The sequence below is a fragment of the Thunnus maccoyii genome, chromosome 18 (assembly GCF_910596095.1).
Source record: "Thunnus maccoyii chromosome 18, fThuMac1.1, whole genome shotgun sequence".
Taxonomy (NCBI): Eukaryota; Metazoa; Chordata; class Actinopteri; order Scombriformes; family Scombridae; genus Thunnus; species Thunnus maccoyii.
In genome coordinates, this window is record NC_056550.1 from 17094295 (window position 1) to 17108863 (window position 14569).

The window sequence follows — 14569 nt, forward strand, 5'->3', positions numbered from 1 at the left end:
CACCACAGATTCAGATTCTTACTAACAATTGTCCTTTTACACTCCTCATGCTCTTGCCTTTCTTTGCCATGCAAACACATTATGCACCTTGCTACAACCTTGGACTCTAGGGGGTGTAAACTGGAGTTGGTCAGGGATTGGTCTGCAAACTCCTGCTAAATTGAGATTAATAACAAATACAGACAAATCATTTGCAATAATATTTAATTTATTTGCACTACAGACAGGATGGCAGCTGTTCATGTGTACTGTATCTGAAAAATTCCTCAAAGTAGATGCACCAAAACAATGCAGGCATGTCATGCGGAAGCAAAATGCTTTATCATGTTGAAGGTGCTTGCAGTATTCCTTCCTGCAAGATGTTACATTTTGTTAAATGTCTTTTCATGAACACCAAAAGATATATCCATTTAGGGGTTTTGCTTTTTCCAAAGAAAAAGCCAAAAGCCGCAATTTTGGCAGACTCAATCACAACCTGACTAGACATGAGGCTTGATGACTATATTTGGCCCCCCAGTTGTCTACAATGGGTCTCAGGTGGGAAGAGAAAAACAATTCACCCCTCAAATAAGTTCTTAGTCCTGACCTGCTCCCACCTTTGAACTGCGCAGTCTCTCCTGCTGCCCGTGAACAACAAACAATTTGCTTGCCAGGGAGTAACTGTTTACTGGGTTTGTTTGCTTTGCTGTCATCTGCAGCCAGTGTGATCCTCCTCCCCCCCCTCAACATCAGCCACTCAACTAACCCAACACAGGCGCTGGTTACCACAGCAACCAAGACCTAGACTTATTTCCTAGCTTTAGTTCTCTGACCAGCAAAAGACTCCTTCATTTTGGTAGGGATAAGATAATGCATTACTCTGAAATCCCTGAAAACATTGTTCTAATTCAAATCAATTGTGAAAGACTGAGCTCGTCTCAGCTTTTAATTTGATGATGCTGCATCTCTGAGTGACAAAAAAAAAAACGTACATCTAACAGAGAGTTTGTGTGAGGGCAAGGAGGATCACATTGGTTAAATAGGAAATGTGGATGCATTCTGAATTTACACTTGAAAAAGTAAATTACCCATTACAAAGAGTGACATAACAGTATGTCTGCTGCATTAGTCACTTTACATCCCACTGGCAAAGTTTCAAAGCGTAGAAATGTCCTCACCAAAAGGAGCATTTAAACCATGTGGGTATGCATGCTGAATTTCCTATTTTCTGTAGCATTGCTGGTCTGGGGCTCAGAGGAACTGTGCAGTTGCCTGCTCAGCTAGTCTAGTGGGTGTAGTGTGGCCAATGCTACTGAAAGTAGCAGCATCTGCCACAGAGACATACAGTAACACTAGCCACAGGCATGTTAACTGTTACCCATGACCCATAAATGTAAGGCTATTGTCCACTGCCACAGCAACAACTGAAATTTTCTGTCTCTGCTTCTTCTGTGTGTCTCTTTCACTCTGTGTAATTACAGCTTCACCCTCCACAGTAATTAGGGACTATTTCAACAAGGATGTGGAATGTCTCCATCTATTTTTCCCTTTCTTCATCTCCTTCTCTCTTCCACCCCCACGATGAAGCATTTGAATGCTTTCTATAAAGCAAAGTACATCCTTAAGTATGCTGCTTTTGTGAGAGACAAAGTAATATTTTGGATGTTAGCCGTGCTAACAGGGTGACTTCAAATAAAACCTTTACTGTCAGCGATGGCTATGAAGCTTCTTCGTCAATACAGAGCATAGCCTTGGATTGAGCACTGAGCATCTCCCGTCTCTGTCCTTGAAAAAGCAGTGATGAGTAAAAGAAAAGAGAGAATGTCTCTAAACCATCCGCCCCCAGACGTGCAGAGAAGGTGGGTGTGTGGAGCAATAGTCCTCTCTGCATCGCAGTCAAAGGCAAAGGGAACAAATCTGCTGTTCCACAGGCAATGAATGTTATGATATCTCCTGCAGTGCATAATGCAATCTTTTCAAGGCTCTGGGCACAAACTTGTTGAAACTATATTCTGGCAGCAGATGTTCAGGAGCTTAACTCCATTAAATCGCATATTATAAGGCAAGCGGCACCCGATGAAACATATTGCTGGGAAAAAAAAGGGTAAATAAAGTGATGGATGGCATCTTCATTCAACTGCTGGCAGTGACTTCAGATGCCTTCCTAATGCAAGACCACAGGGATGACACACTCGATTGTATATGTAGCAGACTGACTTGGTTTACACTGGATCCCTTATGGGACTTTTAGAGAGCATGTTTCATCAGCTATGACAGGTTCAACATCTCCTTTCTACTGTATCTCTCTCTCTGAAACAAACACATTCATACTTGCAAAAAAAAAACCAATGTAACCTCCCCTCTCCGTCTCTTTTCTTCACTCGCCTTCTCCAGCCCTTCACCAACTGTAAGTCTTTTAGCACAACGATATGACAGAAACGCATAAGAATAATGGCACGTTGTTGCTAAGAGACCACCTGTTCAGATCTCCCACATGAGATTGTGGTGGAACCGTAGTCCTCTTATCATCATCAGAATATCATTCATTTGAGTGTAGTGAATGTCACAACAATATTGCAACTGAGAGAGAAGCCTGTTATATAACAAGATGTCTTTTAGGCAGAATAACTGAATTTCAGATAAGGGATTTTTATCAAACAGCATACTGCAGCAGTATCAGACTCATGGCACAATGAAGATCTTATAAGCAGAGTATAGTGTGTCACACTTGATCCGGTTAACGTCAAACAACTATTTCGCCTTCTCCATAACAGTCATTTGAGAAAATGGTAACCAGTGTTTTCCAAGCTGTGTTGACAATTAAGGAGTGGTGTTGCATGGGAAAATGAGTGTTGTCCTGAGGGCTGGTAGAGACAAGACACACCCTTCTATTCCCTTACCTGGCAGGGTGTGTTCAAAACCTGCAGCGCATGTATCAGGCACAGGTCACATCACACTTCCTGTGACAAAGACTCTAAGTACATATGAGTTAGAGTTTCGTTGTGCTAAAGGGTGTGTTGGACTTAATCCATGTAACCTTCCACAACCTTTACACTTGGGGATAAAAGTTTATGTTTGAAATCATGGTAGATGTTAAAAGGTCACATTATTGACTGACTTAACACAAAGCCCTATTCTTCGTCGGCCTCCGGTTTGATTAATCTGTTAGTTGACTTTCAGCTTGTCCTCCCCCCCCAAGCCAGGTCGGTGTTCAGACTTCATCTATTGGCATGTTAAGAGGCTTGACCTGGAGCTCCGCCTCTTTCAGACAGCCAGCGACACACGACCAGCTGGTGGAGATGACTGTGGTGCACACACAGGCGCGCACAAACACGCAAGCACCGAGTGTCAGTCTTAAGTATCTGTCTCACCCTGTCAGCGCGGGAATGACTAGATGCCAATCGCCACGTCTAAGACCGCCTGTCTATGTGAGAGGGAGGAGAGTCGAAGTGAGTCACACAGGGATCACGCTGGGATTGCTGGGTTTACAGGGTTGACTCCCCTGTTGATTAAGATAAAGCCATCTCAAAAAAACCCAAGGAGTGCCTCTGGCCTTTATCACAGGAACAACATTCATAGTGAGATTCTGAAACTCCAGTCTCACCCTTTCTGTGCTGACAGTCCCAGCCCTGTTAAACACACACACTCAACTGGGCTAACATGAGTCACAGCAGTGCAGTTACCCCCCTCTTCTCCCCTGCGATTACTCAGTACCTGCCCAGCTGCCGGCTGCAGTGCTGCCATATGTTTTTACATCTCCTCTTCTTTAGGAGATGTCGGCATGCGCGCATAGCAGACAAACACAATTACTGTCTACAGTGGGATTCAAATGTGCATGTCAGTTTCATTTTTCCCCAAAAGTCAGTGATGGAGTTGAAGTCTCCATGTCTACTCATCGGAGCAAACTGCAAATAATTAGTGACTCCATTAAAACAGGTAAAAAGGTACAACAAGTGAAAGGTATATAGTATGAATGTGAATATAAAAACTTTGGTGGATAAGTATATTTTGAGTCCCTTGCAGCACAGCAGTAAGAAATAACCAATAATTGTGCCCTACTATCTGTGCTGACCTGTCTGTGTGATGGGGTGAACTCTCAGATTTTGGATACATTTGCATCTTTTCAATTACTTATATAAGTAATATAATTTTAATACTTATGTAACAAGCCCTGCAGCTTCACCATTGCCTCAGTGTGGCTAACAATACCCTGAAATTTATGTTAACAGTCTGCAGTTCCACCTCAGACTAAGTGTCATTTAGCATCCAAACTAATAGCAGCACAGAGTTCAGTGACCAAACATGCCAAATATGGGCTCAGCTTAATAATAAACAGCATCTCTTTCTACTCCAAGTGTGGTTTCAAGGGTATACTGACAGAACCTTATGGCTGGAGTCAAAAGAAACCCATCCCTTTAAATATTAAAGCATACTAAGAAACTTGCTTTTACGGTGTAGGGTCGGTGCAGAAAGCAAGAAGAGTGCCAAATAAGCAGTGACTATAGATAACATCCTCTCTGACCTCCTAGCCTTTGCCACTGGGTCAGATCCGCTGTGTGGAAGAGGGACTCTGTCTCTCCACTCCAGTGCCTATCAGCGTTCCTAGCTGTCAGGGCTCTGACGGGGGTGTCTTCACCCCAGAGACATAGACCCAGTGCTGGGCTTGCACTTGAATGAGCAAGAGCATCTGCAGAGGGTTCAGTATCCATACACCTACAACGCGTCTATGTTGATTAACCCATATCAGTAGGTGTAAACACTTGGACAAACCCCCGACAGAGCATCGCACACGAACAATTCAGTACAGAAATAGCCACCTGAAAAATTTGCTTCCCATGTTGGCTCTAAAAGAAGCACCAGTCAGTCAGTCTCTGCTCATCTGACCTCCTTTCTGATGGATGTCTATTCCCTGCAGGGCAATGAGCAGCTCCCTTCTACCTGCTCTGGAGCTATGGCCTTCTGTTAGGGGAACTACTGCTGCCTGAGGGTGTGGGGGTTGTTTAAAGTAGAGTAACATTTAGTTATTATGTATAAATAATGAACTGTAATGTTTTGACAGAGATCTCCTTCGGTATCAGCTAGCTTTAATCAAAATAGAAACCTGAGATTATCACAATGCAGACACAGGTGTGGTGTTCTCGTAACAGGAAGTTTTGTTAACAATCCATCAGGAGGTGCCTGTAACTCTAAAACATAATAAAGGTAGTGAACCAAAGCCAGCAATAACCTTTGGGAAGTTTTAATGAATTATACAGTAGTTAGTGCTGAAAATTGTCAACCATTTTGGTAATCAATGCATTTTTCCAAGTCTTTTATCAAACAATATGGCATGCATTTTTGCTCGTTCCAGTTTCTCAGATATGAAAAAGAATATGTAGCTTGTTTCTGTTTTATATCATGCCAACAGAATACATTTTGGATTTGGACTATCAGACAACACAAGCAGTTTAAAGACATCATTTTGGAATTTAGGCACCTGTGATGATTTTTCTTTCCCTCCTGGCTTACAGAAAGATCCATTGGTATAAAGATATTCTGTAATTTTATGCCCTTCCGTTTTGCTAATAATCCTTTTAATCCTTTTTTGTGAGGCTCTACAATTGCATGCGAAGTTCAAACAGGTTTTTTTTTTTTTTTTTTTTTTAGGTAGAGAACGTGTTTGAATGTTGAAATCCCTGTGGGGTAAATGTTTACTTGTTGCAACAGAGAAGCCCTCTGCCCTCAAACATTGACTTCAGGAATGCAATGCGTCCCTATTTCCGCAAGAGAACTATAGAAATCTACAAGAATCCAGGGAATTGCCTACATGGGCCTACATGTAGGATAGGCTAAGTGAGTGACTGAGTGAATGAGTGACTTCCACTTTGCAAGCACTGCTGCAATTCTGTCTTCATTATCAAATCAATTATCACCAAAAGTGTTGCGCAAAAGTAGCAATATGGAGGCGGAAAAAAACCCCAAACACAGATCATTTTGGTCGATTGGCAACTGATCAAACAATCAACCAACTGAACTACTGCGCCTCTCCCTAAAGAGATTATCGAAGAAAAAAACCATGAGGCACCGAGTGCGACGATTTGATCAATGAATAATAAATTCGGCTTTATGATGGAATTAGACTGTGTCTGACGGCTGAAATCACATTAACAGAGGCACTGCAAAACTTTATTAATTAGTTGAACCCTACCTTATAGACATTTTCCGTAAAGCGGTGAACCTCGTCGGTGCGAGACATCGTGAAATCTTCAGCCAGGACCATAAACGTTTTTTTCCTTCAAACGTGTATCCGTGTGAAAAAGGGGGGGAGGGTAAATACAGGAATTTAATAAAACAATAGGCGAGGAAATGCGCCCGTGAGAGTGAGACGATGCTGCGCTCCCGAAGCCCCACTCCAACTAAACACACCTTCCCTCTCCAGCGCGCACTGACAGCCCGCTGCTGCCTTCAGGGACTCTACGAGAGCTCCGCGGTAGTTCTGGCAGTCTCAGATGCACGGTGCGTGTTCAGTTAGAAATAGAGTAAAAACACATATCAGGATAATGCAACATTTAATACACGTCATTGATTTTGTATATCAAAAGAATCAGTGCACGGACAGCGAGCGAAACAGGCGCGCTTACAGCCAAATGCAATATTTCCCACAGTATTGCAATGCAGCACCATCTTGTGAAAGTGCAGATTTGCAGCCCGCCCCCATATTTCTGTACCAATTGAGCTCCACCATTCCTATAATATAGAGAGGCAAATGTGTTTTTGTATAAATACCATCACATTTTGAAATATTGTTCTTATCCTTAAAAATATATATATGTAATTATAATGAGCCTATATTGACACTTCCGGTTTTTGCTTTAAAGAGCTTGGCCTATTCTATGATTGGAATCCATTTAAAAATTAGCCTATGGGAAAAGTTAAAAGTTGTTTCAACATTACAATCAGTATAATAAATCAAATGTTGTTTAATATAACACAGACAGAGCCACTCTACTGCATAAAAATGACTGATTTGATAGGTATTTAAGTATATTTTTCTGTTAATACTTATGCACTTACACCTAAGTAACATTTTGGATTCTCAACTTTTTTACATTGTGGTATTGCTACTTTTACCTAATAAAAGGACCAAAATACTTCTTCTACCGCTGGTTATTTTTGTCTTCAGAACATATGAGTCTTTTTCAAATAGCAAATCTAACCTATTTCCCCCCATGTTAAAACAGTATTATTGTGACAAAGAATGCTCTAAATGAAAACAAGTCAGCCAAAAAGACATAACAGACATAATTACGGTATAGACACCCACCCCCCAGTGTACCACCTCCACTTGTATGCTTCAGAGGACCACGCACATGCATTTTGCTCTTTCTTCAGCCTGTCCCTGACAGCCTCTGTGCACACAAATTGTGTAATTTAGGTAACCTATAAAATGATTGTGAAGTGCAGTTGTCACCATGAAGTTTATGTCCTTTCTGTTTACAAAATATTATATGTATATAATTGCATTATGTAAGGCCATAAGCTAGTCATACTCTGACTGTTATCAGTAACACCATAGGTGATGTTTTTCTCACAGTGGGTAATTTGTGTTAGCTTCATTGTACATGCAAATTAGAGACTAAGTGCCCACTTAGTGTACGATTGTAAATAGTATATTGGCTTTCTTGTCTAAACATGTCCTACATATCAGCAACATGAGCTTTCTACTTTCTGTCAATAACTACACACATTTCACTGATGGGATGTGAATGAAGACACCTGTTTTGTATGCTGTCGATTCAAAAAACTAGCAAGGAGCGCCCCCTTCTGGAGAAAGCATTTTACACACTCTGAAAACAGGAGTAAAATAGTATCAGATTCAATGACAAGGGAGCCATAGAATCTTTATTGTCATGCCATTTAAAAAAACAGTCAGAAAAAAGAAGGTAAATCAGGTTGTGAAAGGAAAACCAAGAAAACATATTGTTGCCACAGCTTAATTTAATACGTAGAAACAACTGAATTTTATGTGTAAAACATCTAAAAATGAGTCTTGTAATTTCAGTTATGCCATAACCAGTACAGTTACAATGTGACATCACTTTTCTAATGCATGTCAGACACAGAGGAAAAGAACATTTCACTTCATTTATGTAGTTATTTGAGGGGAGCAGCAAACCCAAATACGATCTGCAGGTCCCCACTAACAATGAAGGATGAAATACTGAAATTAACAGAATCCCCATCAGGACATAGAGAGCCTACTGTAATGGGAGGTCAACACTGAATATAAACCACAAATCAAGTCTGTTACGCTGTCAGCATCTCTCTGTCTGGCTTGTCCTTTGCTTCTCTCCTCTCTATAAGACAAAGCCAAAAAAAAAGGAAATACAATCAGTTTGGTATCAAATACAAATATATCAAGTATGTAAGGAATGCTTCACAGTGTGAAATAAGACCACCAATACCTGGTCCAGCTTTAGCTGCCTCTGGGACTTCTGGTATTGGTTCAGTTGGGACCTCTGGAAGTGCTACATCTTCTCCCTGTTGCAGTAGAAGGAACAGAAACAACACATGTTATGCAGACTAACTAGATTCAATGGCTGGGAGAGCAAAGCATTTAAACTGCATTTGAATTTAGAAAACATTTAGAACTGTTACTAGGGAAACTGTGTCACTTTTCCCCTGTATTCCTTTGTTGTCTTAATAGATATTCAGATATTTTATTCTACTACAAATGCAGTTTTCAGTGCAATACAATCTATGTGTTTCATCAGTTTAAGTGGAACAAACCCAGTCTTAGAATCAGTGTCTCTTTTCAAAACCGAATCACAGTCATTTATGTAGTTTGACAGGCTTCGGAGTGTGTGTCATTTGGAATAATAATTAGATTACAAAGGAGAAAAATAAATGTGTGGAAGTTTTAATTATTAATCAACCAAATTACAGCCTATTTTTACATAACAGTGGCTCTCTTTAAAATTCTTCTAACTTCTGCTAGAATTATTCCCCTCCTTGAGAAACAGATACAGTGCAAATCTGAGGTCAGAAAACCAGCATGCAGTTTTGGTATGAAATCCCCACTTGACTCTCGTCACTGCTTTAACCACAGCACTGTTCCATTGGAAGTGCTGTGGTGGAAGTGGCCAACAACCGAAGCCTGTAGCTACACCAGGCCTCAGTGTGTGTAACTATAAATGTGAAGTGGGGTGTTACAGGAAACAAGCGTGCATGCTCAGCAAACATTATCTGTATTAATAAAGGTTAAACATGCAGCTTAACACCCACCTGAGTGATAGCTTCCAGCTCTGCTAAAACAGCATCCTCATCCTCCTGCGTCAGGGATCCGGCCAGCATTTCGTCTATTTGCTACAGGAGCAGAAGATGTGAATTAGCTTTTGGCCATTATCTCCAATGAATAATAATGACTTTGAGTTGTGCACAATACTGGTTTTAATAAACGATTAATGGAAAAGTCGAAATAACTGCAGGTGCACTTGACTAACATCAAGCAGACACTTACCCTTTGATATTCAATTGATTCTTGGGTCTCATCCAGGATTCTCTCCACATCTTCTATTGACATTATCTGTAACAAACAAGAGAAGGAAGCCCATGTTACAGAAGAAAAGTGTTTTGGATGAAAAGTGTTTTCCACATATTCTGGCTGGCTTGTGAATCTTCCTGGGCAAGATCTCTACTCTGTATCCAAGGATGTGCAGCAGTCACACCGCTATAGTCAAGGCTTTGCTTCTTAATCCTTTAATCTTCAAACAATGTGTGCTAGCTATGCTAACACAAGCCACACGCTTTCTGTTCTGCTGCTCAATCCTCACCCAAGGATAACATTAAAGAAAGCATGCTTATCAGTGGGAAGTTTGACATTGTAACAGTATACACTCACATATCACAAGCTTAAGGGGGTATTATTATGCCTTTAACAGGATTGTTAAATCTGTATTATAAACACAAAAGACAAGAAAAAAACATAAGAGAATATCTACCTCGTGCATACTCTTCAGACAATCATTGCCAACTTTAAGCCCCTCGATGACTTTCATCTCAATTTGCATGAATTCAATATCTTGAACCTGTGGACAAATATTACCATGTGAAAAATTCAAATTGCAAACTTAAAGGCATGCATAACAAACAAAAACAACTAAGTTGCAAACTTTTATAGATGGTCAAGTCAGTATGCTGTTTTTATGTTCCCAAACAAAATTGACTTCACAGTGGTTATGCTATATACATTTCAAAACCAATCATTTCTTACAACATTGACTTTGAAACAGCAATTCATTGTAAACAAACAGCCAAGAATGGCAACACATCTATCATTCTATCATTTTCTACCCGTTTTTTACAGCTTGGATTTTGGTTGGATTTTGTAGAAAACCTGCTTGATTGAATTATAGCACAAAGGGAGATTACAGCACAAAGCAGAAGCAAATCATAAATTAAATTAGAGCTCTCAGAGTTTTCTTCCATGTCAGATGGTGGAATGATTGAGACACCTTTAGAAATGTTAATTTCTTATTTTAATATTCACATGGAGTCCTTCTTGTTAAACACATTTAAAAAAAAAAAAAAAAAAAAAAGGATATAGCTATCAGATGTAGCCATGAGCTGTGGCTTACTGGCTATCGCCTTTTTTTCTAAGTTATTAGAGAGGTTGGTTTTTAAATAAATAAGTTGAACTGAATTAAAATGAACTAAATCTTTGCTTTTCTTGGAATCAACTCTTACCATGCGCTCCAGGTTAGAAATCTGATTTTCTGTCTTGTCTAGAAGCTGATCCTGATACCGCTTCTTCTTAAGAAGCAGCAGAGCCTTTCTGCAATAAAAAAATAAATGAATTAATACATAAATGTAAAGATATTCTTAGGATTTTCTGAGGTATGCCCACACTGTGTAGCACTACATAGAGTTCTCCAGATACAATTGTAGAGGTACAGGTAAAAGGTGCATTTTGGTCAACTGTACACATTTGTTTAAAAATAATACAATAAAATAATTAATAATAACTGTACCTGCCTACATAGTGGTGTCAACCTACACTGTGATAACTATTATTTCAGATGTGAACTGTACTGACAAAATGTTGCTGTATTGTTAAAACTTACTCTTTCCTGCCATCTTTTAGCAATTGCTTTGCCAGAAGTCGCTCTTTCTCCAATTGTAGAGTGATTCTCTTTTGGTACTGCTTCAGCTTATCTCTCTGCTGTTTCAATTGCTAGGGGGGGAAAAAAGTAAAGTTAAAAATAAATATCTCACTAGTTTGCAAAACACTACATAGCACAATGACCAAAACAAATCCTTAAAATATGCACAATGTTCACATCTCTCAACATAATGCAAACGAATAACAAAACAGATAGGTATGGCCTAATACATGATCAGAGCTGAATCAGTACATATCGGACACCTTGTTAATAAAAAATTAAGAATATATCTCACAATGGTCATACTCAGTATATGGCTGATTTGCATGGCATTACAAGGTTAGGGACTTTATTTGTTTTGTGTCCATTCAGTGTTCGATTTAATAACAACTGCTGTTGAAGAGACAGATGTTGGGGAACACTTTGCTCGTACAAATAATTTATGTCTAATGACTAACTGCAGTGAAATCCAATGGTAAACACATCGGCTAATACTAATCCATATTGCAGGCTGCTAACACTAGCCTTGTATTCATCTAACGGGACTAATCTGCTGCTTCCACCGCTTTCAACTCACCAAAATGGCTTTGTCTTGTTCCGTTACACGAGAAGGTCGACTCTTTCTCCCAAAAACGTTTCCCATTATTTAGCCACATCCCCGCCACATTCTCCTTCATCAGCAGATAAAGTATCACTTCTTACTAAACATTTTTCCATGAAAATAAACAGCCTAAAACGGCTAGCAAGCTAACCATCTTCCACCATATCCACAGTTTTTCCGTGTTTCCTACGGCAACCGAGGCAGGACATTTCATGCATAGTCAACGGTATTACAGGACTACCCCCTCTCTCTCTCTCTCTCTCTCTCTCTTTCTCTCTCTCTCTTTCTCTCTCTCTCTCTCTCTCTCTCTCTCTCTCTCTCTCCCTCTCTCTCTCTGTCTCTCTCTCTCTCTCTCTATATATATATGTATATCCATAGATAGATAGATAGATAGATAGATAGATAGATAGATAGATAATGATCATAATTAACCCCAAAAAAATGTCAGATTAAACGCACTATAACTGCAGAAATTATTTATTATTGACAAGCTTTCAAACCAACATATTTGCACCCTGACATCACTGTAATTGACCGGGTGAGAACCACGGACAGTTCCCAAATCCCCAGGGGATCCAGGATCAGCACCTTGGACAGCGATCATGACACTGCAAAAATAACTGACAAAACAAGAAGACGGAAGAATGCCTGGGCTGATCAATTCAACCTACAGGTGTCACAGTTTTTAATGAAGTTGGCATAGTTTTGTTTCGGTCCAGAACTCTGAGTCACATTTACATGGGCTCTGGTGGCAAATAAATGAGTCACATACCCCACTGCTTCAACAGGACAGTTTTTATCGAATTGTGTGGAAACAATATTTTTTTTATTGAATTGTTTATATTACTGTGCTGTGAAGGCAGCTGGCGTGCCCTGCATGCAAGTCTGATAAGTTCATTTTGTGAACTATTCAAGACACAGTCCAGCCTACAGGCTGTTATAGTAGTGAATAATGGCACAATAACACATGTGGTTGAATATATTTTATGGTCATACATCAGTTTAGTTTGATACATCATCCAGCATAGAAAACAGCATACAGCCTATTTCTCCAACACTGAAGAGTACATTTTCTTACCCACAGGATACTGTGGGTCGATGCAAACACACTACTAATTTCTTCATATTCCATTCATGTTTTACCAGCTGACAGTATCTAATGGCACTGGGTTGTGTATGTAATCAGTTATTTCAGAGTGGAATACCACTACAACACAGTAAACAAAAAAAATATTACCAGTTCTGTCTTGAAGGTTATTGTTGCTGAGGTTGTGTCACAGCTCAGTTATAAACCCCTGGATGTGAATTAAAATCCACTCTGTTATGCTTATTCAGTCCAGGGTAATATTCCACATGCAGCTGCTATACAGTCTCCAAATGTATCAAAACAATCAACTCCTCAGCTATGACTATTCCACTCATCCCTGATAAGCAGGTCATACAATGCAACACATGTATTACAACAAAAAAGAGATGCTTAAACCAGTGACAGTTACACATCTAGAAACAGAGAAATAAAATTAACCACACATATCAACTGAGTATCATCTTTGGCTGTTCACAACAAAAAACTATGTTATCTGTCAATGACCTCTTTACAATGATCCATTGTTTTCAAAAGTCAAAAATATGGTGTTTTATTTCATATGGCACCATTAAAAATTACATGAAGGCCTAAAATATCAAGAAATAAAATTACCTCCAAAGAGTAGGGATATTGCAAAAATCAAAATACCATGATGGAAGGAGTGTGTATTAGTCATATTCAGCCATCGCACTTAACATCAAAGTACTGACCATGTTGATGATCATATCCATGCAGACCACCAGAATATAGGAAAAAGCAAAATCAAACAAACACACACAGACAAAAAAAACAAAACATTTTTTGATCCAATCAGTTCAAAGACTTGATTTGGCTCACATACATGCTTACATTGGACATTGCAGATGATGATGTATGGAGCCATAAATCATGACATCAACAACAGTGTTAGATCAACCTGTATAGGGCCTCTCTGTTCAGAACTGCACGCAGGGCTTTTGAGAGCACTGCATTGGTGTGTTACTGAGGTAATTGCCTCATATGGCCTGCTATCATGTTTCAGACTGGGATGGCATACTGTAGCCCCTGTAAACAGGATTATGCCATGAAGACAGCCTTCTTGGTAAGAACCCAGAGTCTCAGACAGCGCTTTTCTGAAAAGGATTCAGTACGTAGCAGGCTACACCTGGAGGTCAGCCCCAAAGTGTCTGATCTGGGCATCAGTCATAGATAGATAGGCGGTCCTCATACTGGGCGTATACTGCAAAGACAGTTATTGAAAAACACACTTTAATACATTTGCATTTAAATAACAGCATTTTAAAATATTATCTTTCAGTGACACATTAAAATGGTGTGATCCAATCTATGTTCTTGTGATTATGCCCTTAAATTAGTAGGTTGTGGAAGCAGGGGATGGTATCAACTTTGTTGGTACAGTTTAGGGAGTTAAAGTGCAAGTGAAGAGCAGACAGAGGGCATGACTCAGGGGTCACAGAATAAGTTACACTCACATGAAACACTCTGTGGACAGTGCCAGAAGGTCAAAGGTCACATAACTGTGGAACAGCAACCCGGGGTGGGTACAGAGCTTTTAGGATGTATTTAGGCTTTGCATTATACAGTAGGATCAAACATTTTGCATGGCAAGCTATATTAAATAAGCCTGCAGTGTGTTTCGGAGAGTGGAATGGAAATGAAATCAAACAACAGAAAACTTACGGTTTTTAAAAGTCTGAGTTAAAGAACAAAAATAAGAAAAAAGGTTAGTCACAAAGCACTGGTTAATATTCAGCAGTGATA

At 39.7% G+C, this 14569-nt stretch overlaps 3 protein-coding genes across 7 annotated transcripts in view; all 3 read right to left on the reverse strand.

Moving 5' to 3' along the window:
- Positions 1 to 6389, reverse strand: part of baiap2a (BAR/IMD domain containing adaptor protein 2a) — a 51934-nt gene extending 45545 nt beyond the window's left edge. For 4 of the 5 annotated variants that reach the window (XM_042393574.1, XM_042393577.1, XM_042393575.1 and 1 more), the window contains exon 1: positions 6167 to 6388. In XM_042393574.1, coding sequence (XP_042249508.1) covers positions 6167 to 6238 — 72 coding nt within the window. In that variant the 5' untranslated portion in view covers positions 6239 to 6388. Of the gene's footprint in view, positions 1 to 6166 lie in introns of all 5 variants that reach the window. The other variant, XM_042393573.1, reaches the window with a different exon arrangement.
- Positions 6390 to 7938: 1549 nt separating this feature from the next.
- Positions 7939 to 11915, reverse strand: LOC121884323 (charged multivesicular body protein 6-like). Its single transcript, XM_042393086.1, has 8 exons — positions 11698 to 11915; positions 11082 to 11191; positions 10705 to 10792; positions 9960 to 10046; positions 9479 to 9544; positions 9244 to 9324; positions 8424 to 8499; positions 7939 to 8315 (listed from the first exon to the last, which is right to left on the reverse strand). The coding sequence occupies exons 1-8, from the start codon at positions 11761 to 11763 to the stop codon at positions 8266 to 8268; spliced, it is 624 nt and encodes a 207-aa protein (XP_042249020.1). The 5' UTR covers positions 11764 to 11915; the 3' UTR covers positions 7939 to 8265.
- A 791-nt stretch (positions 11916 to 12706) lies between these two features.
- The window catches only part of ttyh2l (tweety homolog 2, like), a 32097-nt gene continuing 30234 nt past the window's right edge, over positions 12707 to 14569 (reverse strand). The window contains exon 14 of the mRNA XM_042393127.1: positions 12707 to 14027. Within this exon, the coding sequence (XP_042249061.1) occupies positions 13947 to 14027 (81 nt within the window). The 3' untranslated portion in view covers positions 12707 to 13946. The remainder of the gene's footprint in view (positions 14028 to 14569) is intronic.